Genomic DNA, 24,843 nt, shown 5'->3' with positions numbered 1-24,843 from the left:
GCACGGCTCATCCGAGCCGATGCATATGCGTTTGGCTCGGCTGAGCCGCTCGGCCATGGTCGGGAGCAGTACAGGCTATTGTGAATAGCCCGTACTGCACCCCTTCCATTCTACTGAACCGAAGGGGTCCTGGGGCCGAAGCTAGCCGAAGGATCGGCCGAAGCTACGGCCAGATCCTTCGGCAGCTTCGTGAATAGACCCCCAAGACAGGAAGGCACAGACAACAGCAAACACATTATCAGATATTCTAACTTTTAACCGCTGTATCCAAAACTTAAACAAATGTTTGGAGTCGGGCTTTTGGTTTCTGAAAGCACATGGTAATAGCCAAAGATATTCATTTTTAAAGTTCTAAATATCAGCTTATAGCCTCCTATCATACAGTTTTTCACAATTACCTCTGAGTTCGGATTGTTTGCACAGTTGTAGAGCTCTCTTTCTCTGTTGGTGGTTTGGAAACGTCTTTGTTTTCATTGCGGCTGAAAACACATAGAGGTTATTAGCTAGTTGTTGTGCAAGCACCATATTTCGCTGACAAATACATGTAGAGGGCAGGCTAACTTTCAATGTCCCTCTGTGTGTTATGTTCCTGGTGCCCAAGTTGCACCCCGAGGGCCACAAGCAGTCATTTGGTACTTGCTGTGCATCCCTTTGCCCTAACGGAAGCATACACTTGTAAAGAGGCTTTGATGACAGCCATCTATAGCAGTCTTCTGTAGCACTTTCCCAATCCCTGACTGTCTCCTGCAGTGTGTCTTCATTCACCAATGGGGATTTGGTCAATGAGATTGATCTAATATTGCCATGTGGCTATACAGTATATATGGTCAACGGTCTCATTCGTATCCTGCCTCTTTTTTATGTGCAGCTGTGGGGTGAGAAATACCCTGATCTCAGCTGATTGGACTGGCATTGATAGCTTCCTTCCGGGCTTGGCAAACTCAAGTTCAGAGTGAATCTGAGCTCATCTCTAGACTCCAACTACCTCTGTTGTACATCTGCTGCGGTCTCTAACCATTTGCTCTTGTATGTCTAAAGTTTCTGACAAGTTTCTGTCATATACTTAATATTATGTGTGGTCCTTTAGAGATCTCATAGGCCACAGTTGACACCCCCTAAACCTTGTATGTTAACCACCACTGTGCTACGTGTATGTCAGGCACTGAAGTGCTGAAAGACTGCTGGGATCACTTCTTAAATAATAAATGATTAGACCCTTGTAGGCCCTCAGACTGCATAGTTGCTGGTAAATGTAATGATTGCTCAGTTTGTACAGCCAGATTGTAACATGTGTGGCCATCTTACAGCATACTACCATATTTTAATGTGCATGGCCAGGCTGACAATCAGCAAACAGATCCTAGTGTTCATGTATCATATTTATGTGAAAGAATTTCAATAAAACCTGACTTGAGAAAATACGCAGGATACCACTGATAAACTCTCCTGGGGAAAAGGCCAGTTGTAAGGCTGTTATGCTAATTCAATAGCTTTCTTACTTTCTATGTGATTGGTCAGGAATATGTACGTTTGTGAATCAGAAAATATTGAGGCCAAAGATAACCAGGCAATAAGAATTTCCAGAAGGACATTAAAATGGCAGCCCTTTATTTTTTGCCATTATAGGTTTTTTTTTTAAACTATCGTCATCATCATCATTATTATCATCATCATTATCACCACCACCATTACCTTCAACTATCATGAGGCTGACATTTTCCTGTTTTTGTATTTTGCACATGCAGTTCAGTTATTTAGAACTTAGATATGTTCCCTACAATAAATTAGAGCGTACAGTTGCCCATACACTGCACGATTATCGTACGATAATCGTATGTGATCGGTTTTTCGTACGATAATCGTGCAGTGTCTGGGTAGCGTGCCACCGCTGATACTGTACAATCGTACAACGTTTGACTACCTAGCATGTTCGAAAACCTGTGCGTAATCGTACGATAATCGTTCAATGAGTAGAGTAATCGTTCGTCAATGATCGCACTGTTCGTTCAGCGCATGCGTTAAACGATCGAGCAATTGGAAGTAGAATGACGGCAGCTGGCTGTACTCGCAGCATCCACACCTCTGTTCTGGTACCCACATGGACCACTTGCTCAGCCATTGCTGGGGCTACATGTTGCGTACAGATGCAAGAACCAATGCTCACACCAAAATCATATCTCCTCATGTAGCTGACACACATGCTGACCACTCCCCATGTGCACCACACATGAGGCTGCTGAAAGTGACCCCCTAATAATTGCAATGAACCACATGCAACGCAAACCATGCAACATGAATAACATGTCCATTCTCCTTTTGGAGACAATTTGATAAAAGTGAAATTGTCAAACATGCCCTACACATGTGTATGCTGTGTGTCCCTGGGCATGGTTTTTGCCCTTTAAAGGGCATAGTACGAACGATGACGCCCACTGCTCGGGATCAAATTATTACTTCCGTCGGTCGATCGAAATCATACGATTATTGGTGCGGTCGTACGATTATCGGATCGACCTCTATCGAGACAAGTTGGGTGCGTCGCACGATGATCGTACGATATTCCGATCGTCGAGGGGTTTTATTCGTACGATAATTGTGCAGTGTATGGGCACCTTACCTCTCATCTCTGACCACTGTGATCTTCCCAGTTTCAGGTTTTAAAGGGGAACTCCTGCCATCAGCACTGCTAGTCATAGAATATGAGGTCATCCTGGGGCTGCTGCTTCTCTCTGTCACCCTGAAAAAATAAAATTACACAATATAGTAACTGAAATATAATGAGGGCAATTATGTTTATATTAGAGGTTCAGAGCTCCTACAGCAGGGGTGCCCACAAGGTCGATTGCGATCTACCAGTCGATCGCGTAGCGATCACTGGTAGATCGCCATGTCCTCTCCTCCCGCCGCTTCTCTGGATCCCCGCTGCTCTCCCCAGCGGGGATCCGAGAAGAAGTGAAGGAACCGGCGGCGGGGGAGGGCGGAGGACGGAGTCGCTGTCACAGAACTAGTGCAGAGCGGTGAGGAGAGAGAGAGAGAGAGACGCTCGGCCAGGATCTGACAGCCGGCGCCTCTCTCTCCCCTCACTGCTCGTCCATTCTGTCACAGCGGCTCTGACACCCCCCTCGTAGCTGAAGTGCTCTTTCACTTCTCATCGGATCCCCTGCTGCCTCTGCCCGGGAGGTCCAGGGGTGCCCATTAGGTCGATCACAATCTACCAGTCGATCGCAAAGCGATCCCTGGTAGATCGCGATGTCCTGTCCTCCTGCCGTGGGGCTTCTCTGGATCCCCGCTGCCCTCACCCATCTGTATACAGCGGGGATCCGGGGATGAACGAAGCGCTGCAGGCGGCGGAGCCGCTTTCACAGCAGCACGTCGAGCGGTGAGGAGAGAGAGCCGCTTGGCCTGGATCTGACAGCCGGCGGCTCTCTCACTCCTCACCCCACGTGCTGCTTTGACAGCGGCTCCGTCCGAATGCCCCCCCCTCGCGGCTGAAGTGCTTTCCTCACTTCTCCTCGGATCCCCCGCTGACTCTGCCCAGGAGAGCAGCGGAGATCCAGAGGAGAAGCTGAACCCATTTGTGCGTGGCCGAGCGGCAGAGGATCGGTACATGTCAGTAGTATGTACCAATCCTCTGTGCAGGACAAACACTGGAGCGATCGTCTGATCACTCCAGTGTTTGTAAATAACTGGGGACACATACTACTATGTGTCCCCAGTTATAAATGAATGAACAAGATGTGATTTACATCACGTCCCGTTCATTCATGAGTTTCTCAATGGGGAGAAGCACTCTGTACAGAGGCTCCTCCCCATTCAGAAACTGCTTGATAGTAAATATTTTCTGAATGAATGGGAAGCCTCTGTGCTTTCCATTCATTTAGAATAGAGGCTGCAGAAAAAAAGATTGAGGACTGTGTCCTCAATTTCTTTTTCTATTTTAAAAGGGAAATATCAGGGGGCTTTTTAAACCCCTAGTATTTCCCTGAAGCCCAACAAAATTAAAAAAATAGTAAAAAATAAATTTAAAAAAATATTTTGAAAGTGGTATAACACTGATTCCCAAAAGGAATAGGCGAGAATAGTAGATGGCACCCTCCAGGGGAACAATGAGAAGAGGTTATCACCTCTGTTCTGCGGCATTAGACACAGAAAGCCAGTTTAGAGATGTAGGCACTGTCTACTGGAACAGATATGAGTGCCATGCTAAGCCAACACATTCTGCATAGCAGGTCCTCTTTTATCTCAGAAAACGACTTATCTATGGCCAATATTCATTTCATAGATATGTAATTGTCTGAGAAACAATAGACAACGTTTTACACCAACCTGGGTTGAGATGGCTGAGGTGGGGTCTGCTTAGGTTGTGTTTCTGTCCATTTGTTTTCATACCTATAATAAATTGAAAACATTGGTAAATAAAGAGCAATTAAGCACAGGTACACATGATGGAGCCAGTTAGAATTTTAGTTTTGTCTGGTAATACTGTTGTTGGTGGATCAGTCTAACCTGTATTTCAGTTTTTGGTAGATGTTGAAGAGTTGAACCTCCTGAGAGGTTCTATCTGGCTCTTTGGGGGTGATTTAATAACCTAAACACACGCCCAGGTGCGTGTGATTTTTACACAGCAAAGCATATTTATCAACCAAAAAGTCTCTATAAGCATGTTTCCACTAATGCCATATATGGAAAAATCATGCACATGATGCATATATAATGCTGCTCCACAGTTTAGACAAAAATGGTTAGCTCATGCATTTACATTCCTGCATTCATCAACGCAAGCAACACAATGTAGAGCTAATTTACACAACATCACCTTGCAATTCAGGGCAGGGCTTTGCACAACACACCTGCTGGGTGTGTACACACTACAAAGGTGTTTAGATTCCACCCATAGATCATGCTGGGAGGGAACACACTACAGAGGTGTATACATGTTCGTGGTGTGTTTATAAGGTTAGTAAATCAACCCCTTTCAGTTAGATCACTGCACTGGAGCTCCCAGGTCTGCACACCTGCTGTGGCCATTATGAGGGATTCCCACTCTACAGAATGTATTATTTTTAGCAGGAGGTAGAACACCCAAAAGTCCCAGGAGGATAGGAAGTTGAACATTTTAAAAAGGGAGATCTACTCTTTGGAGTAACCTTCAAAAAATACAAAAAGAAAAAGACTGTCTCAACCTAGCAGGCTCCATCTGTAAGTAAAATATTACTTTTGGGAGAACTGTTCCTTTAAAGCTTATCTCTGAATATAGAAAAACCTCCCATTGCAGTGGGGCTACCCCCACACTGCAAGAGTTAACTGTTCATTTTGTCTGGAGGTACTCTGTAAAGCAGTTTACCTTACCTGATCCCCACCTTCAGCGGTCAGCACTTTCTCCCCTCTGCTCCTGATTGTTCCTCTGCCTCCTCAGGTGTGAGGCAGAACTATAGACATCAGCGGACCTCTGATCACCGAAGCAGAGGGGGTAAGAGGCTGCAGGTGCCGGTCTTAGAGACTGCGAGAGTGGGTATCAACTAAGCAACACTTTTCTCCAGAATCCCACTAGAAATTAATGAGCAGTTAAAGGAGAACTATGAGATGAGTGATTTCCACTCACCTCATAGTTCTAGCCGACTTGTGACAATGAGACTGTAACAGGTCGGCTCAGTAGATCGGGAGGTGAGTGAACACATACCAGGTTCGCTCACCTCTCGATCCTGTCACGGCTCTCTGCCGTGACAGGGGGAGGCTGGCTAGATTCCCCTCTCCCCGCTCCGATCTGCCAGCGCTGACTGGCGGAACGGACGGGGGAGGGGGCGGGTACAGCTGGCTCTGCCTCTAGATAGGCAGAGCCAGCTGTCACTCACGCAGCTGGGCGGATCCCGTCATCTACGTCGGGATCCGCTCCGGCTGCGGCGTCTCAGTATACCGCGAGCTGTAGCTCGCGGTATACTGAGCTTAGGGTAACGGGAGGACGCTAGTTTGTGTCCTCCCGTTACCCTAAGGAGAACTATGGGGGAAAACACTGACCCCATAGTTCTCCTTTAAACAAATCATTTGTTTTTATGAATCTCTTGCAAAGTTTCTTACCAAAGTTTCTAACCCTTGCAGTGCAGAGTTGTCCCACTGCAAGGTGTTTTTTCTTCAAACTGGAGACAAGCTTTAAATACTGCTAAAAATTCCACTAACCTGTAACTTGCTGTTTCCTTGGCTGTCATGCATGGTTATTTTAAAATGTTTTACACATTCCATATAATAAGGAATGCATTCTAAAAAATGCATTAAAATGCATTATACATCATCTGTCCCTGACATGGGTAATGTTGTAATGAGAAGCTGTGAGTAGCATCTTGATAAAAAATATAGTTTACTGATTTTTCTTTTGGGAAACCTATAAACAACCTTAACAATAAATAGCTTACATTATTATAGACACATTAAAGCTGAACTCCGGGATCAACAAATATTGTCTAAACACAAGAACCATGTGTATTCTTACTTTAATCTAGGGGTGCTTTGTGTATATCTACCATATCTGTGCAGAAATCCAGTGTAAAACTTTGCTCTGTACAGGAGCTTCCTGCAATAAAGACCAGTCACTGCTGCTGTCTCTCCTTGTGTGGACTACTAGTCTTGAATCCACCCCTCTTGTAGTTCCCTGCAGGCAGTCTGTAGTGGATGGGGTCTACTGGGACCCTCCCACCGCTCTACTCTCTGCACAGGCTGATGATGATGATGATGTCACTACCACTTTTACAAGGTGATATCTGGGCTTGCAAGGACATTCCGTTCTCAAAAAGTAGATTTATATCCTTTGTTGCTATTGAGGAATATATCTAAATGATTGTTTTTGTGCCTGGAATTCAGCTTTAATTTACTTATTGTCAATACAAAAAAGAAATCTCTGGCAATGCTGTACCTGTTGGCATCATCAGCGAGAAACGATGACAGGGTTTTGGGGAGAGTCTGACTCTTCCTGTTGGTACCTGTCTCTTCATCTTGTATTTCAACCCTTTAAAATACAGGTGTATTATGAGAATATCTCACAGGTGAGTAACAAAACCAGAAATCTGATTAGCCAAAGACATACAGTAATAAGAATGTCAATAAGGCCCTTTGCACAGCTGTGTGTGTTTCACCATGTGAGGTGTACTGCATGTTGATGCACATTGCACTCATTCATTTTGGGTGCGCACCCTTTAATTTCTGATGGGCCCCCAAAGAACATGAACCAAGCAATGCACATGACTCTCAAAGCACCACAGTGCATACACCAGTACACACTGCAGCACAATGCACAAAGAGACGTACATTAACATGCATTGGAGTAATGCTGCTGTAGACTACACTGGAATGTTTATAAAACTTGCAGAGATTGAAAAAAGAGCCATTTCTACAAAAAAAAGAGCCAATTCTGCTTTAGAATCTGTACGGCTGTTCTTTTAATCCTCTGAATGCAGCTCTATTGCTGTCAATGTGTCCATGCAGATTGTGGCATTTAGATCCGTATTCTAGAGCAGTGTTTCTCAATCTTTTTCAGTCATGACACCCTTTAAAAGTATGCAAAATCTCAAGGCACTCCAATCTTAAATGTAAGAAAACCACAAAAAAAGTGGGGTCCCCCTCTTCGCATCAAATCCCCCCTTCAATTTAGGAACCCCCTTCACATCAGAGTCCCTGACTTTCACATCAGAATCTGCCTTTACATCAGTAGCCCCCTTCACCTCAGAGCCCCCTTCACCTCTGAGCCCCCTCCTTTCACATCAGGAGACATCGGTCCACCGTTCACATCAGAGTCCTAGCATAACAAGATTTCCGAGGCACTCCAGAGGAAGCCAGAGGGCACCCCGGTCTGCCATGGCACCCTGGTTGAGAGAGGCTATTCTAGAGCAGTGTTCAGAAACGTAAACAAATGTTCTGCACTAGGAGCGGAGTGTATTGGCGTAATATACACAGCTTTATATCCTTTGTGGCTATTGAGGACTATATCTAAATAAATTTTTTTTTGCCTGAAATTCAGCTTTAATTTACTTATAGTCAATACAAAAAAGAAATCTCTGGCAATGCTGTACCTGTTGGCATCATCAGCGAGAAACGATGACAGGGTTTTGGGGAGAGTCTGACTCTTCCTGTTGGTACCTGTCTCTTCATCTTGTATTTCAACCCTTTAAAATACAGGTGTATTATGAGAATATCTTACAGGTGAGTAACAAAACCAGAAATCTGATTAGCCAAAGACATACAGTAATAAGAATGTCAATAAGGCCCTTTGCACAGCTGTGTGTGTTTCACCATGTGAGGTGTACTGCATGTTGATGCACATTGCACTCAGTCATTTTGGGTGCACACCCTTTAATTTCTGACGTGCCCCACAGCACATGTATGAACCAAGCAACGCACATGACTCATCAGAATCTGCCTTTACATCAGTAGCCCCCTTCACCTCACAGCCCCCTCCTTTCACATCAGGAGCCCTCGGTCCATCGTTCACATCAGAGTGCTACCATAACAACATTTCCAAGGCACTCCTCAGGAAGCCAGAGGGCACCCCAGTCTGCCATGGTACCCTGGTTGAGAGAGGCTGTTCTAGAGCAGTGTTCAGAAATGTAAACAAATGTCCTGCACCAGGAGCGGAGTGTATTAACGTAATATGCACATGGAAATGTTTGTGCTAATATTTACATGCAAGCAGTGTACAGCCCAAATGTGCTCTATTAGAGTACAAGAACCACCTGTGTCCTAGCATCAGAGGATGCTAGGCAGCCTGTCAAGAGCCACCTAGCCTACCAACCAGTAGAGCCAATTTGCGCCATACGCTGTATGCATATATATGTTAGTTGAAACAATTACATGCGTACAGTACAGTGTACTGACAAGATTTCTTATAGGATTTTGCTGGCAGCACATCTTTGTGCATGAGCAATGTGCATGTGGGTGTGGTTTTTTTTTTAATTGTGTATCGTTTTTGCACTACTTTTGTTGTTTTTTTCTGTATAAAAGTAAAAATTAAAATTAGTCAAATTGTTTCCATGCACACATTGCCCAATTTTCTATTTGAATAGGAATAACCTATATGTACTTCATGGTCTTGTAGAATAATGTAAAACAAAACATGTTTCCATATACCTGTTTCTATCACCGAGTTATCATCAGTGGGAAATTATTTATTGTAAAACCTTTTGATTATAGTTCTGACAGCTCAGCAGAAAGTTGCATGGAGACAGAAGATAATTGTAAAAACAGTGATTCTCAAAGTTAATTTAACATTACATTATAAAATACAGATTGCTATGAAAGCAATTCGTTTTCTGTAGCACTAAAGGAACTGCCTTTGAGATGGAGATTAGAGAGGCAGGGGGTCCCATAATGGTTTTGCGATTGTACCCCATCATACAGAGTTACGACCCTGTATAGAGTAGACCATGTGTTTTATAATGTCAACAGAATGAAAGACTTAAAGGTTACATCACTTTATCTAATCAGAGAGGTTCTGTCTGTTAGAAGTGTGTGAGATAATGGTGAACATGATGAATCAAAGATATGTTTTATTATTACATGTACTATACAACTAAAAAACTGAATTTCAATCACGGTCTCCAGTTGGGTCTCCAGCCCTACTTGTTTTTTTTTTTTTCATTTTGGATAGAGAGGAAAAAGCTTAGACCTTCTGACAGCTACAGAAAAAAAACCTTTCAGCTAGAATTGCACTGTAGGGATCCTTATTTTGGCCATTAATATATGCTACAGTTTCAACAGCTACATAACTTCATGTCAGAGGGACATTTTATGAAAAATATTTAATGGTTTACTAAAAGGTTACATTTTACTTTTAGAGAATGGGTCTTACACTTAGGGCCCATGTGGTCCTAGACTGTGTCCATCTGGCTCTTCTGTACTCTCCAGGTGGAAAAAAATAATTAAGTTTGTGTATAAAAAAATTGTATTTGCACAAGTTAAACATCTCACCTTTTCGCCACAAAAGGTGATGGTGAATCGTGTGTGACAACTCTGAAATAAAAAGTAAAATACAATTAAATAAGTAAAACTGCACAGCAAAAGGCGGCACACATTTACTCCTTCTTGCTATCACTCACCCACTATTCCTTTTCGCTGCTGATATAACATATGAGCGATCCTTAGTTGTTGTGTTCCTCAACACACTGCTTGCTTGTTCAGTCCTATTAAAGAGAACAACAATGTTACTAACTTAACTAGGGTCTGTGTTAATGGGCTTTTTGTTCCCTTCAAGCGGGTTTTACTTTCCCATACATGCCTATGAAATGCAAAACCCATATGAAGCAAGTCGGAAGGAGGTCAATTGCAGACCAAATGCACCTGTCAATGAATTCTGAATGATGTCAGAAACATTTTATTGATATCAGACCTATACCATCAACAAAAGGCCAAAGCACATGGACACTAAAGTGACCTGAACGGTTAACCATTCCTAGTAAACCCAACTGAATTAGCCTTCATCAAGTGCAGCTTATGGTGTCCACAGATATCAGTTGATCTTTGCTCCGTCCACACAATGATTTCCATGTCTGGGCACCAGCAGCCTGACACAGACATCCCTGGGTAAGTGACCTTGGAAACACCAATCAGCCATTTTGGATGTTTTTGGCATTGTATTCCCTGAGATATATTGGTGCAAGGGATATCTTCATGCTCTCCCTTTTCCCCTCTTACATAGCTATAAATTAAATCTTCCTTGGCAATCTAAGCATACATATTCATGGAAAGATCTGTGAGTGGTTTTAGAGAATGAAAGCTATCAACTAGTTTGCTGCCATAGTTTTCATCCCTCTATGTCAGTGTTTCCCATCATTGTTTCTCAAGATTATTAACATGCCTTCTTCTTGACTTTCAAGATGAAACACAGGAGTATTATGTAAATGTAATCCACTGCATTGACTTCAAGTAGGTATTAGAAAAATGTCTCTTAGGGTTTTGCCAAGCTAGTGCGGTCACTGTGGAAAGCATTTCTTGCATGATGAACTGAAGTTGCCTCCACAATTACATCCAATTATCTGTCATTTATGTGGTCTAAAATGAAACCACAGACAATGCTTGTTCTCACCTGTCTTTGTTATGTCTGATTCCATGACTCCAAGCATAAGGACAGATCAAGTGGGTTAGTTAACACCCAGTTCTAACCCAAATGTTTTTAACAGAATTTCTGTGTATGACCCAATTTGAGAGATATACCTTCACTTCCTGTACCAGCAATCCCAGAAAAACTATTCTTAACATCTTCTAACTTTTCCACTCCCCAAAATAAAAGTGTTGGCCATTAAAAGCCAGTATTCCAAAAATAGGTAGGCCACCAGTGCCTGATATCTCCTTATATAAATGCTAGTTGCCTGGCTGTCATGCTGATCTATTAGCTAAAGTACTTTCTGACCTGGAACAAGTATGCAGATCAGGAGTTCTGACTTAGCTGTGACAATGCTTTCTGCATTTTAATTTTAGGCAATGATTTATAAAGTGTTGAAGACAGGGACAACTAGACAACTTGCATTTTTAGAAGGTCAGCAATGGCAGCCCACATTTCTTCTCTGTACAGGCCTTCTTTAATATTGATATAAATATGCCTAGTTTTTTCATTTTGCATGGATGAACCATTTCGTGGGCCATCTACTGTCAGAAATAGTTCATGGGCCTTGCACACATTTCTGAAAGATGTTTCTATAATTCTCATTTACATTTTGCAAACCTACAAAAACATATGACTGATAAGATGGAAACTGAGCTTCTACTGTACTAATCTACTAATATGCATAAAAAGCACTTAAACATGAAAATATAAATAAACAGAAAAAAATATCTAACTGTTATTGCTGATTTTTTTTTCCTACTAGTCATCAGGTTTAAAAGTGCAGGGTGAGCAAAGGGCTGTGGGAAGTCCAGGGCCACTCACCTTCAAGGCTGAGATACTGTAAGTCCTAGGTTAAATTTAGTGTTCTAAAAGGTGGAATTTCTCTTTCACTTTGCTACTCAAAGTTTGACTTCCTTGACTTTGGTGCTAAGGTCCACCGCCAAGATTTAAGCGCTACCTACTGCCAACCTCTGAGCCTATTTCACAGATGCAATCTCCTCCCCCAGGTGTAGATATGGCAATTTTCCACTAATAATGACATACAAATATTAAACTCATCCTAATTTGCCTCTGTTCATAGAAATCATTGTCACCTTTTAACTTGCTCCTGCTGTGTAAACTGCGTCTCGTCGTCTGAGAGGTCTGGTGATTTGTTTCTTACATTGTACGGTGCCCTAAATATAATGATATGAATGGTGACAGGTTATAAATATTAAAGATTGGGAACAATCTGTGCGTACATTTCCTTGTTTATTATTATAATACACGAATTAAAGCCCAACAGCAGATTTATTTATTTATTTAGCTTTTGTTATAGCGTAGAAAGATTACAATCTTTGTCAGGTTTTTATTGTCATCTGTTGGAGAGATTTCTCCTCACTTCCTGTTCTGTTGACCACACAGGGACTTAGGTGCTGACTAACCTCAGGAAGCTTGCCCTATGATAAGACAGCAATAAAAACTTGTCAGGAGTTCTCACCATTGACTCCATTAAAGAGATAATGCTCACTTCCAGTTTTGGTATTCAAAAAGGAAGTGAAGGAAAATCTTCATAATGGCTACTGAAACCGCAGCAAAGAGGTTCTAACCTTTTTACCACTCAAAAATAGTTTTGACTGGAGTTAGGCTTTAATCACTTTAGCTCACATATCTGAAGTGGACTATGGCATGGCGTGGTTGCCTCCCTCAGGCTCCCCCATCCATAGACCGCCCCACAGTTGACTCTGCCATTCTGTGACTGTGGCTAAGAGGCTCACAGGCCAATAACGCATTCTATGGCCCTCCTACGGCTGTTGCAGCCATGCAGCCATAGCTAAGAGGCTCATAGGCGAGTCACTCAGCCTTCAGTTTACTCTTCTGTTAAGATAGTAAACCACACATATTAAGCCATGTCCACTTTTATATAATGCACCCTCACTCCCACCCCCATTAATAAGTCACACTAATGCCGACATTCAGTTTCCCAGAACCAAATGGTGCCAACCCTGCCCACCAATATCCAGAACAAAATTAAACATTTTGTTTTTTATATTTTTAATAAAGCACAAAATAACAGTATTATTTAAATTGCATCATTCTGTTTTCCTTACAGTTTCTTGTATTCATCTGTAGACATTTTGTAGCCAGTAGCTGTTGGGACTCGTGGAAGGCTGGTTGTGCGAGCTTGGACTTGGCTGGTAAAATAAATATTTTTAATGTAAGAAATGAATCTCTGCTGAAGCACAGACATTTTGTATTAATTTTACATATGGGATAGCTACCATTTACTGTTCGTCGTAAGGCTATTAGGGTTCCTTAAATTCACCAAAACTCAAGTTTACTGACAGGCAGTTAAGGACAAAGAATGTCATAGTCCATTTTTCCTACTTTTGTTTAAAATCCCCCCCTGAAAATGAGAGGGGTTCTGAATGGGCATGGCTTACCATACCAGTGGTGGGGATTAAAAGTACACATTTCTTTACTAAAATGAATGAAATTCAGACTCTTATGCCCACATTTACCTTTTATGTTCCAAAACCCAGCAAGTTCTAAGATGCAAATATAAGCTTCAAGAAGGAAATTCTCCCATCTCTCTTGCTTTCTTATTGGTCACTGTGGCCACCAACCAGGTTTAAGGACTAACAGTGAGGCACAGGATGGGGTAGAGCAGCCTTATTAGAGTGCCCATTGTTTTGGGGCTCCCTGGAGTATTGAAAGGCATGTTTGCATACAGTGGAATGTTTGACAGAAATCATATCTGAACAGCTTCAATATTACATTCTAACATCAGGAGCTGTTGCTTGTTGTAGATAATTTACAGGAAGTGCCACAGACAATTTATAATAATTACATAAATGTTGCATGTTACTCTAAAACTGACCAATAAGCAGTGAGGCGTTCATGCACACTCTTTCTGACCAAAGGCATCTGTGCCACCCAGCATACGACTCAATAAGCCCCAACTTGTGGCATCTGCAGGTGCCTCATTGTCAGTGGATTGTCTCCTAAAACAGCCATAAATGTCCATATAATGTTTTTGGGCCGTTTTTAGATTTAATAATGTTTTGTCATTGACAAATTCAGAAACATGTTGCTTGACCGCAATATTGAAAATTCCTTGTTGTGGTTAAATATTATATTTTGGAACCTGATATATTTGTTTTACCATAATTATTATTTTGCTCTTCATTTTATAGTGGTCTAAAATTTAGTACATAACAAAATTGTAAAATCAAATAAAAATAAAAAACAAGAGGAGCATACCAAGGAGGATATTTATGATCTATATGGGAAACATCCCTCCCCACAATCCACTTCTGGTCTTTTGGTATCAAGAATTGGCCATATACAGACGTCTGAGTGAGAAGAGGTGGTGGTTCATCCATCAGCTCCTTTTTGCATCTCTTCCAATTACCTCAATTTGACTATAAAATCTTTGTGCAATGACCTTTAGATTTACTAATAATATACAATATGAGGACCTGCCTAAACTATCCATTCAATTTGTATTTAATTAGACAGGCCTTTGCACCACATAGTTGATGGTAGCTCTAAAGGCAGAGTGTATAGTCAGATAATAACATGTAAGGTGAGTTTTAGTCAACTGGACAATGCAGCAAATATGCAATTAAATCTCTCCATGTTTGGTCGCTTTTCTATGGAGAAAGGGGGGAAATCTTCAGTTCCGATTCAGTTACACAGACTTTCCAAATCATAAAGCTCTGTGTCCATTAATGAGAGCCTCTGGTATGTAAAGTGTTATTGTCACACTTACTCTTCCAAGATGTTTTACTCTTCCAAGATGTAAAGTGCTCATTATTGTCACACTTACTCTTCCAAGATGTAAATTGCAATGAGCACTTTACATCCAGTTAGCCCCTACATGTCCTTAAAGTCACCTGAACTTCACAATCCCTCCATTTAGATAAAATGGTGTTCACTGAGTGTAGGCGTCACCAGCTATTTAACTTCCTTTATGGAGGAACTCAGCCAGGCCCATATCTCTGTTCTAACTCCCTTTAAAAAAAGTGTTTTAAGGGGTTACATATATAATGGACAAGTATATAGATGCTTCTTTGGTTATGGGCTGTATACCACAATCAGTGTCACTTATCCATATCATTATCCATAGCATTCGTGTTGTAAAATAAATAATTTACCTTTTCTGGTATCCATTAAAGAAAGTTGGACTTTTCACTTGAGAGACTGAATTTAATGTCTGTCCCCTGCAATTAAATAAAATATAATTTATTTGCTGCCATGATTTGCATGATGTGCATTAACTAATAAACAGGTGTAATTGAAGTTTTGGTCATTATTCACTAAATGTCTTGCAATGTGATCTTCGGCAATTCTTTGTTGTTTAAAACTCTTGGGTGACTTTCATTTTCTTTTTTTTTTGCATTCTATCTGTATGGATTTTCCTGTACTACATATCGCCATTCTTGCATTACTCACCTTATGATGTATGAGGTTGTTGGCCTGCAAGAAGAGACAAGAAGAATGAACACACAGTATACATGCTTTGAGACGGTGTTCACCACTTTTGTGCCAATTAAAATAAGTTCACCTTTGCCATCAAAATAAAAATTAACTGATATCTTATTCCTAAATCTCAGCTAATCTACTACCAGCAACCGAATTATTAATTCAGAAGGAACATGTTATGTGGTGTTATATAAATTACTATATATAGGCATCCATTTAGATGTGCATGCTTGCTTTTGACCTGCTAGGTCATGTGTGAGCCAGCCTAACAAGCATATTGTAGTAAACTGAAAGACTGCAGTGACAGGACCCTACCCTGGCTATGGCTGGGTTTCCTAAGGAGTGGAGACTAAAGAATACCAGCATACTGGTGCAGAAGGGAATCGTACCAGGATGCCAGGGGAGACTGAAGCAGCAGCATAGTGTACCAGGATACCCAACGAGATTGGAGCAGTGGATAGGTACCAAGATATCAGGTGTACTGAAGCGGTAGACCTGCAAAACGGGGTACCAGGCGTACTGGAGTGGCAGAACTGAGTACCAGGATACCACACTTACTGGCGTGTCAGGACCATGTAATAGGATATCAGAAATACTGAAGCGATGAAACTGCCTACCAGGATACCAGGTGAGCAGAGTAGTGAAACACCACCAAATTATCAGGATGCAGTCTGGAGAAGTACCAAAGGGGCTAGGCAACATGTAAAAAAAAGTTGCACAGGTGTCTGTCCACCAGGAAAGCGTCAGAATCCCTGTTATTTCTTTATTGCAATATTTTCCCTTTTTACACAATTTTTCTAGTATAGTGGAAAAGAACTAGAATCTTTTTCAGGCTTTTATTGCTGTTTTTGTACCAAATGATGAATTTTCCTCACTTCTTGCCCAGGTGGCAGCCAGATTACGAAATTAAATGAAATCTCCTTAACAGGAAGACAGGCAATACTTAAAACATGACAGATGTTCTAACCCTTCCCCACTGTACCGAACCAAAAAACAAATAAAAAATTGTTGTTAAGCTTTAAATGCTTCCTCACTAAACTATTTTAAGAATACTGAAGTTATGTTGAGGTAATAGGAATGTTTGAGTGAAGCACCCTTGTAGTAATTAGAATGAAATGGGTAGAGGAGATTTTCTTTTTCTGTATAGGTGCTATGACATACCTGTGTATAATTTAACCACAGAAATACATGCATAGGTGAACACATATGCGACAAAACAAATGAATTAAAAATGAATTATAATAAAAAAACAATTCTTTTCACAGTAATTTTCTTTCATGAATTGTTACAGAGAATGTCAATTACCCTGTATTTTTTATTGAGTGTAAATTTCTGAAGGGATGATGACATTGGTCAACTGGTGTCCCATATCATGCACCTCCAGCTTAGGCATAAACACATAGCACAAGTTATAAAGCTTGTTTACTGTATTTTACAGTAGAGTCACTCACTTGTTGCCTGTTGTTGATGGTGGTGGTGATGTCTTAGAGGATATGGACGGTGTTGTATTGGTTTCATTGGAGGTGTATGAGAATCGACTGTTGAAATTACAGAAAAACACATGTATCAATCACACATTGATCTTTAGATACAGGATACAAGATGGGCTTACCAACCCAAATTAAACACTCCTCTTTCATATACAGCAGACCTCATTAGTTTTCAGTAAAACACAAATTTGCTGTATCAAGGGCTGAAATCACTACTTTTTATATATACTCCTTTCAACTGCTACAGTGTCAGTAGGCAGCTAGATGTTACAATTCCTTCCTGATCCAAAATGGCAATAGGATGTTCCGTTAATTAACATTCTATAGTGTTATTTCCTATAAGGGCCCGCTCACACCTGTCAGCTGAGGTGTGTTGCAGTACCACACATATTACCGCAGCATACCATTTACATTAGCACGTTGTGGTACCATTAATTTTAACAGCACCCCTACGCACTAGGGCATCGCATCTCGGACACATGTGCATTGCATTAGAAAAAATTGAGCTTTTCAATTTTTTGCAAGTTATGGTGCGTTGGAGGCCTGTTGCCTAAAGCAAGTGCAACGTAACACACGAACATTAACTCAACATGAAGGTGGCCCTAAACAATCGGCCCTAAACAGTCATGACTATTTATAGTTTGTGCATTTAGAAATACATTAAGACCTTTTGGGAATGGAGTTTGTTTGACCTTGATGCTATGGAAGACACTGTTTCAGTTTAAGGAGGTGTCCTGCAGGCATTTTGCAATTTTCTGTCAAGTATAGTATACATTCTATTGAGTTTGCTAAATGTGGAATATATATAATATATATACTGTGTATAGTGGTCATTTTCCCCTACTATCTTCTCAACATAAAGGTGTCAATGGTCCCTAAACAGTCATGACTATTTATATATATACACTGCATTTAGAAACACATTAAGACCTTCATTTAGCTGCATAGATAGATAGATAGATAGATAGATAGATAGATAGATAGATAGATAGATAGATAGATAGATAGATAGACCACGTACTTGTTACTTGACTGAACAGGTGGAGAAGAGGAGCTTGTGATGATCTCTTTAGCTGTAAATATTCCAGAGTTTCTGAAGAAATACAAAAGGTTATATGGTAGCAAATGTCAATTATTTTGTCCTTTTAGGGTGTCATTTGTGATAACAGAGCTAGAATTTTGTATTAATTTGTAATATAATTACCAAGGAAGGCTGCTGTTGATGTGCATTTAGAAACACATTAAGACCTTCATTTAGCTGCCCTTTTAAATATTATGTATTGATAGATAGATAGATAGATAGATAGATAGATAGATAGATAGATAGATAGATAGATAGATAGAGATAGGACATGATCACGTACTTGTTGCTTGACTGAACAGTTGGAGAAGGGGGGCTTGTGGTGATCTCTTTAGCTGTAAATATTCCAGAGTTCCTAAAGAAATAAAAAGGTTATATGGTAGCAAATCTCAATTATTTTGTCCTTTGGGTGTCATTTGTGATAACAGAGCTAGAATTTCTTTTATATTTTTAATAAAATGTTAAAAAGTTTTACATTTTTAATATAATTACCAAGGAAGGCTCCTGTTGATTACAATTATTTCCTGCAATGCGCCTTTGTTATTTCTCAAATTCCTGAGAGAAATCTCAGGAAATCTTAAGCTATTGCAAACAATACCCCACCGAGGATATAAGGGTAACATTTGTTAGAGAAGCACCTTTCATTCTGTTCACTGAGACCGTTACTGAACATTATAGCTGAAATATAAAGTTGTTCTATTTACATTACTCCACAAAAGACCATTAATTTATACATTGGATGGTGTCACACCAACCTGTTAGACTCAGATTCTGGGGTTGGAGACCACAAGAGTTTTCTGCCTTCGAGTGCCTTCAGCTGTGGAGATCTAAAAGACAGAAAATGTTGTACTTATTCTAGGCGTGCAATTAGGAGTATATAACACATTTGTGATTTGATTTTATCTGCATTTCTGTTTGTCATATAATTTTATAATTGAATACAAAACATGCCATACATCGTGTTTACCATCAGCTACACTTGTTGACTGTCTTTCTTATTTTGGATGTCGGATATCCCATTTTTCTTGAGTGTAGCCTCACCAGAGCCATTGTACTTTATCATCTTCTGACCAATATTCTGAATATATGAATCCATTGACTTACCTGTATTTGTTCCATTTCTCATTTTGAACACTTTTAAGGCCTGGTTCACACCTAGGTTTTTTTGAGCAGTCAAAAAAGTGCTTTTAAATGCCCAACACAAGAAATCCCATGATTTTCAATGGCCCCTGTTCACACCTGAGCAGCAAAACGCCAAACGCAGAAAAAAGTACATGAGCTCTTTATTGGCAGTTTCAAGGTTGTTTTTTTCCCCCATAGACTTCAATGGAAATGCCAAGAAAAAGCACGGAAGAAGCATGTTGCACATTTTCGTGTACGTTTGTCCATTGACCACAATGTTTCTTGAGCTGCCAGTCAAAACGCTGGTCTTCATGTGTGTGTGTGTAAAATGTGCATATATCTCAGGGTGCCCTAGCTCACCAAATATTCATTGCCGCCAAAGTTACTTTGGCAGGAAGTTGGAAAAAACAATTTATCCCGTACCGGGAGTTTACCAATAGGTTGGCTAATGTTCTCTTAAATAAAAGGTTGTCGTGTGTCCTACAGATACACATGCCAAATTTCTTAAAGTCTGGGAACCCTGGATTCTACATAATCACCCTGATCTGGATGTTGACACCCTCCACCTCCTGTGATGTGGTCTATAGAGTTAAGGGGTAATGAATGTGTGGCCCTCAGCAATGAACCGCAGACCTGTGGAATGGACCCGAATCACAATCGAAGCTGACCGACTGATGGACCCATCCCCCCCTACTTGTCTCCCTTCCCTACTATTTCCTTTATCTTCTATTGCATAAATGTTGATTTGTAGTGCTTGCATTGACATACTATTGATTGCATTATGTTGCCTATGTGACCTTCTGTAGCCGGCAAACACTGTATAACATGCTAATTGTTACTACCTTGAAAACCCAATAAATATTTGGATATAAAAATGTGCATATAAACATGCAAAAAAAGCATGCTGAACCTGCGCATACAAACACGCTAAAACAATACCGCCTTGGTGTGAACAAGGATTAACTACTGGTGCACCAAAATTGAATTTTTAGACCAAAACCAAAAATAAAACATTTGTCAGGCTGAAACCGAAATCTAAACATTTTTTTCTAACCTTTTTAAAATAATTTTATTAATATTTTTTTTGTATTTATTTATGTTACTTTACTGTTAGGGGCTTTGGGGAAATATCAGGGGTCTATTTCCTTTTAAAGGAGATTGAGAACACAAAGTTCTCAATCTCTTTTTCTGCAGCCCCTGTTATGAATGAACAGGAAACCTCTATACTGAGTGTTCCTGTTCTTTTATAAACTGTGGAGATAGTATCAGTTACTATGTACACAATCATAAATGAACAGGAAGTGATGTAGAACACTTCCTGTTCATTACTGGGGACACAGTAAGCATACTATGTCCTCAGTTATTTACACACACACAGCGATCAGCTGATCGCTGAGTGTTTATATACTGCTCTTCATCCTGACTCGCCTGTCACAGGAGGCTGAGTGAGTGGTGCAGGGAGCAGAACTCGGCCTCCTGTCACATCGCTGACAGCACTCTCCTCCCCACCCCGCTCGGCCTCCTGAAAGTTCCTCTCCTCCCTGCTGGGCGCTGCTCTGTTTCCCCACAGATCCCTGCGATGGAGGAGCAGCGGGGATCAAAGCGGACACAGAGCAGCGCCCAACGGGTCAGATAGAAACTAGAGCTGCAACACATTTTCTGCAAAAAATTGTACTTTTGGCATTTTGACCAAGTACCGTTTTCGGCCGAAAATTTTCAGTTGCCTAAAATTGTGTGTATCTCTACCTTTTAAGATGTAATTGCATAGTTGTCTTCCACATCCTCAATCAATGTGTTCTCGAAAAAGATTCTGCTGCTTTATGCACCAAAATAACTCTAAGGGGTTTAATCATTGAATGTGGCATTCACCAAACATTTACTAGTGGTGATTCAACCTGTTATTTAAAGTAGTACTCCTGGCAAACGTATTATTAACTAGGGATGCACCGATATATCGGGCGAAAATGGCACTTTTGGCTAAATGCTAAAAGTGTAATTTTTGTGCCGATACATCGGCACATCCGTGAAAGTGTGACAGCCGGCCGAGCGCTGCGGGAGGAGAGCGATGTGAGCGGCCAGTGTCTCTCCTCCCACACCACTCAGCCTCCTATGACAGTTCGGCAGAGCGGTGTGGAGGTGGAGACAGCCCGTGCTGTCACAGGAGGCTGAGCTCTCCTCCCCGCACCGCTCGCTCAGCCTCCTGTGACAGCGTGTCAGAGAGGAGAGCGAGTGCAAACACTCAATGATCAGCGATCGCTGAGTGTTTGTAGATAATTGAGGATATAGCATGTTGACTATATCCTCAATTATGAATGAATGGGAAGTGATCTACATCACCTCCTGTTCATTCATAGTTGTGGTTATAGTAAACACACAATGTTCTCAAGTTATGAATGAACAGGAACACTCAGCATAGAGGATTCCTGTTCATTGATAACAGGGGCTGCAGAGAAAGATATTTGAGGACTTTGTGTCCTCAATCTCTTTCTATTTTAATTAAACAAATTGAAAAAATGAAAATAAAAAACATTTTCGGTTTCAGCCTGACAATTGTTTTTATTTCGGTTTAGTTTCGGTTTTGAAATTTCCATAACGGTGCATCTCTACTATTAACCCTTACAGTGGGGCTACTACCCCACTGCAAGGATTAACTGTTTGTGTCTGGGGCTGAAAATAAAACAAATTATACTTCACCAATCCTCGGCAGCGATCCATCCAGTCTCTTTCCTCCTCCGCTGCAGAGATGATATGTCCTATATCATCGCTGTATTGGAGGTGATGACCGAGGATCCTTAGACCGCCTATCATGATTAAATGTTGCTTTTACCATTTAGTTGGCAAATACAACAACACTTGTATACCATAGGCTGAAAAATATTCAGGAGCATTCACCACTATTAACACATCAGCACCAGTTCTGTAAAAAAGCATTAATATGCCCCTAATTATGGAGCAGCTACCATGAACACTCCAATGTCTGTTTGTATGCAGAACATTGTTCAGGAGAAAAACACTATCTAGGAAGCTTATACTTGAGACACTGTCCTTCCCCAAAGTGCCATGTGCTGGGACAAAACAGGGCGGGATGTTTATATTAGCTGTTCCATGATTTGTAGAATAAAGGTGACTACACCTGGATGTTTTTGAGCTGCCTATTTCATAAGAGTTTGATTATGCCCATATGTACAACACATACAGGCTTTTGGTTTACCATTTAAGAGAGAAACGCAATACTTTTAAAAAGCAATGACTATATAGGCTCTTTATTATGTAATGACCAGTAAATATCTCTTACATTGGGCTGGTGACTTCATCTTTATCATCCTCAGAGCCTTGATTAATCCAACTCATGTCTGTCTTCAGCTTTGTCCGCACTTTCATCTCTTTTAGAATAGTTTGCCGTTCTCGTTCCGTGGTGCCTTTCCCTCCTGAAATCATTACAAAAGTCTACAGTTAGGACTTATATCATATCACTTCAGTAAGTAACTTTTCATTTCTTGATTGGGATAAATATATTCTTTTGTGTGTATAATGTCAATACCAAAATGTATGGCGTCGAAACTCTCATGACAAAAAAAACACTCCAGTTTTCAGACCTAAAAGTGACCTAAGTAATCATCTCTAAATCCAGAGAGGGATTTATCTTTAGGGAGGAGTAGAATAGTTATAGCTATAAGTAGTTGGATGGCACAGACACAGACATGAAATCTTCTACGCATGGGCCATGAATGGCCAGACTGGGCAACTGTAATCTCATGTCTAAAGATATCTTATCACACACCATACCAGATTCAGTAGCTGCTTGTAATAACCGGATAGTTGATGTCTTTGTAATGAATGAGGGATAAAGAATCCAGAAAATGAATCAATATCTATAGCATTAACTTAACAATGTTCACAGCATTCAAATCATTTTGTGTCATCTACATACAGATTTTATTTGTGAAAAAGATGCTGAAAAAGAACCATTGTTTGAATCAGAAGGAAAAGCCACTATTGGTGGTCAGTAATTGGATTAGGAATTGGTACTTAAATTTGATCAAAACATGCAAAATCATCTACCTTTATATGTCCTTGTTCAGTATACCAAGAGGTAGTAGAATATTTACTATTTGCTGCTTTTTTACATTTCTATCTGTCGTTGGATCTTTCGTTTTGTGCTGATGGCTAAATTATTATTTTTTAGCTACTATCCCATGCGATCCACTCAACTGTTTGTTGGGGTCCTGTGTAGGGCGCTATTCCTGACCAGAAAATGAATAGCACAAAATGGATTTCACTGCTCCCGTCTATGGTGAGTGAAAGGGTGTCCAGTGTTAACCTCAATTAGAAACTAAAGTGTTTGACATGTTTGCACATGGTTCTGTCAACATAATTTTTTTTTAAATTGGTCAGAGTGAATCAATACACCTAGCCTAGACTCTACCTTTGGATGTCAATAGCCTAGAGATATGGAATGGCCATGTGTTTGGACATGCTCTAGGAAACAGCAAGAAAATATAATTTGTGAGAATTGAGAGCTTTATTGTATTTGTTCTTATTCTGTTTGTATCACTATTTTTACTTCAACATTGTATTCCTGTATATGGAAAGTGAGATGCAGTTACTTCTTAGTGTACTGGACACAGCAAGACTATACACCGATCAGCCATAACATCATGACCACCCACCTAATATTAAGTAGTTATCCTCTTTTGCCTCCAAAACAACCGTGACTCATCGAGGCATGGACTCCACTAGACCTCTGAATGTATGCTGTGGTATCTGGCACCAAGCCATCATTTGCAGATCCCTTACGTCCTCTAAATCGGACTTGTTTTCCAGCACATCCCGCAGATGCTCAATTAGATTGAATTCTGGAGAATCTGGAGGCCAAGTCAACAGCTCAAACTTATTGTTCTCTCCCTCAAAGCATTCTTGAACCATTTTTACAGTGTGGCAAGGTGAATTATCTTGCTAAAAGGGGCCACTGCCATCAGGGAATACTGTTGCCATGAAAAGGTGTACTTGGTCAGCAACAATGTTTAGGTAGGTAGTGCGTGTCAAAACATCCACATGAAAGGCAGGACCCAAGCTTTCTCAGCAGAACATTGCCCAAAGCATCACGGTGCCTGTGCCACTTGTCTTCTTCCAATAGTGCATCATCGTGCCATCTCTTTGCCAGGTAAGCGACACACGCACACCTGGCCATCCACATGATGTAAAAGAAATGTGATTCATAAGACCAGGCCACCTTCTTCCATTGCACCGTGGTCCAGCTCTGATGCTCACGTCCCATTGTAGGCGCTTTTGGCAGTGGGCAGGGGTCAGCATGGGCACCCCAATCGGTCTGTGGCTACAGCCCCATATGAAACAAACTGCATTGCACTGTGTGTCTATAGGTGAATGGATGTCACCAGCACACCAAGAGTATTGTAGTCCAAAGTGTTTGTTTATTAAAATGTCATGCCATCAGAACTAGCGCTTTCAGGGCCACGCAGGATCCCCTCTATCAGGCTCAGCAATGTGTGTCTAAACACCCTTCTATCAGAACCAGCATTACGTTCTCAGTAGTCTCAGATACAGTAGCTCTTCTACTGAATCTGACTACACGGGCCAGC

The 24,843-nt window shown here is 40.9% G+C and overlaps 1 protein-coding gene across 1 annotated transcript in view; it reads right to left on the bottom strand.

Annotated features, from left to right (window-relative positions):
• LOC108795342 (mucin-2-like) overlaps positions 1 to 24,843 on the bottom strand; it is a 93,212-nt gene that overhangs the window by 41,528 nt on the left and 26,841 nt on the right. Inside the window, exons 3-12 of the mRNA XM_018566577.1 lie at positions 22,539 to 22,671; positions 18,877 to 18,948; positions 18,069 to 18,133; positions 17,002 to 17,095; positions 15,987 to 16,163; positions 15,521 to 15,544; positions 10,080 to 10,163; positions 9,952 to 9,993; positions 8,058 to 8,150; positions 6,905 to 6,997 (exon numbers count right to left, since the gene is read on the bottom strand). Of these exons, the coding sequence (XP_018422079.1) occupies positions 6,905 to 6,997; positions 8,058 to 8,150; positions 9,952 to 9,993; positions 10,080 to 10,163; positions 15,521 to 15,544; positions 15,987 to 16,163; positions 17,002 to 17,095; positions 18,069 to 18,133; positions 18,877 to 18,948; positions 22,539 to 22,671 (877 nt within the window). The remainder of the gene's footprint in view (positions 1 to 6,904; positions 6,998 to 8,057; positions 8,151 to 9,951; positions 9,994 to 10,079; positions 10,164 to 15,520; positions 15,545 to 15,986; positions 16,164 to 17,001; positions 17,096 to 18,068; positions 18,134 to 18,876; positions 18,949 to 22,538; positions 22,672 to 24,843) is intronic.

This window comes from Nanorana parkeri, unplaced genomic scaffold, assembly GCF_000935625.1.
Source record: "Nanorana parkeri isolate BGI_ZX_2015 unplaced genomic scaffold, ASM93562v1 scaffold960, whole genome shotgun sequence".
Lineage (NCBI taxonomy): Eukaryota > Metazoa > Chordata > Amphibia > Anura > Dicroglossidae > Nanorana > Nanorana parkeri.
The sequence above is the reverse complement of the archived record's forward strand: the minus strand, read 5'-3'. Positions and strand labels throughout refer to the sequence as shown.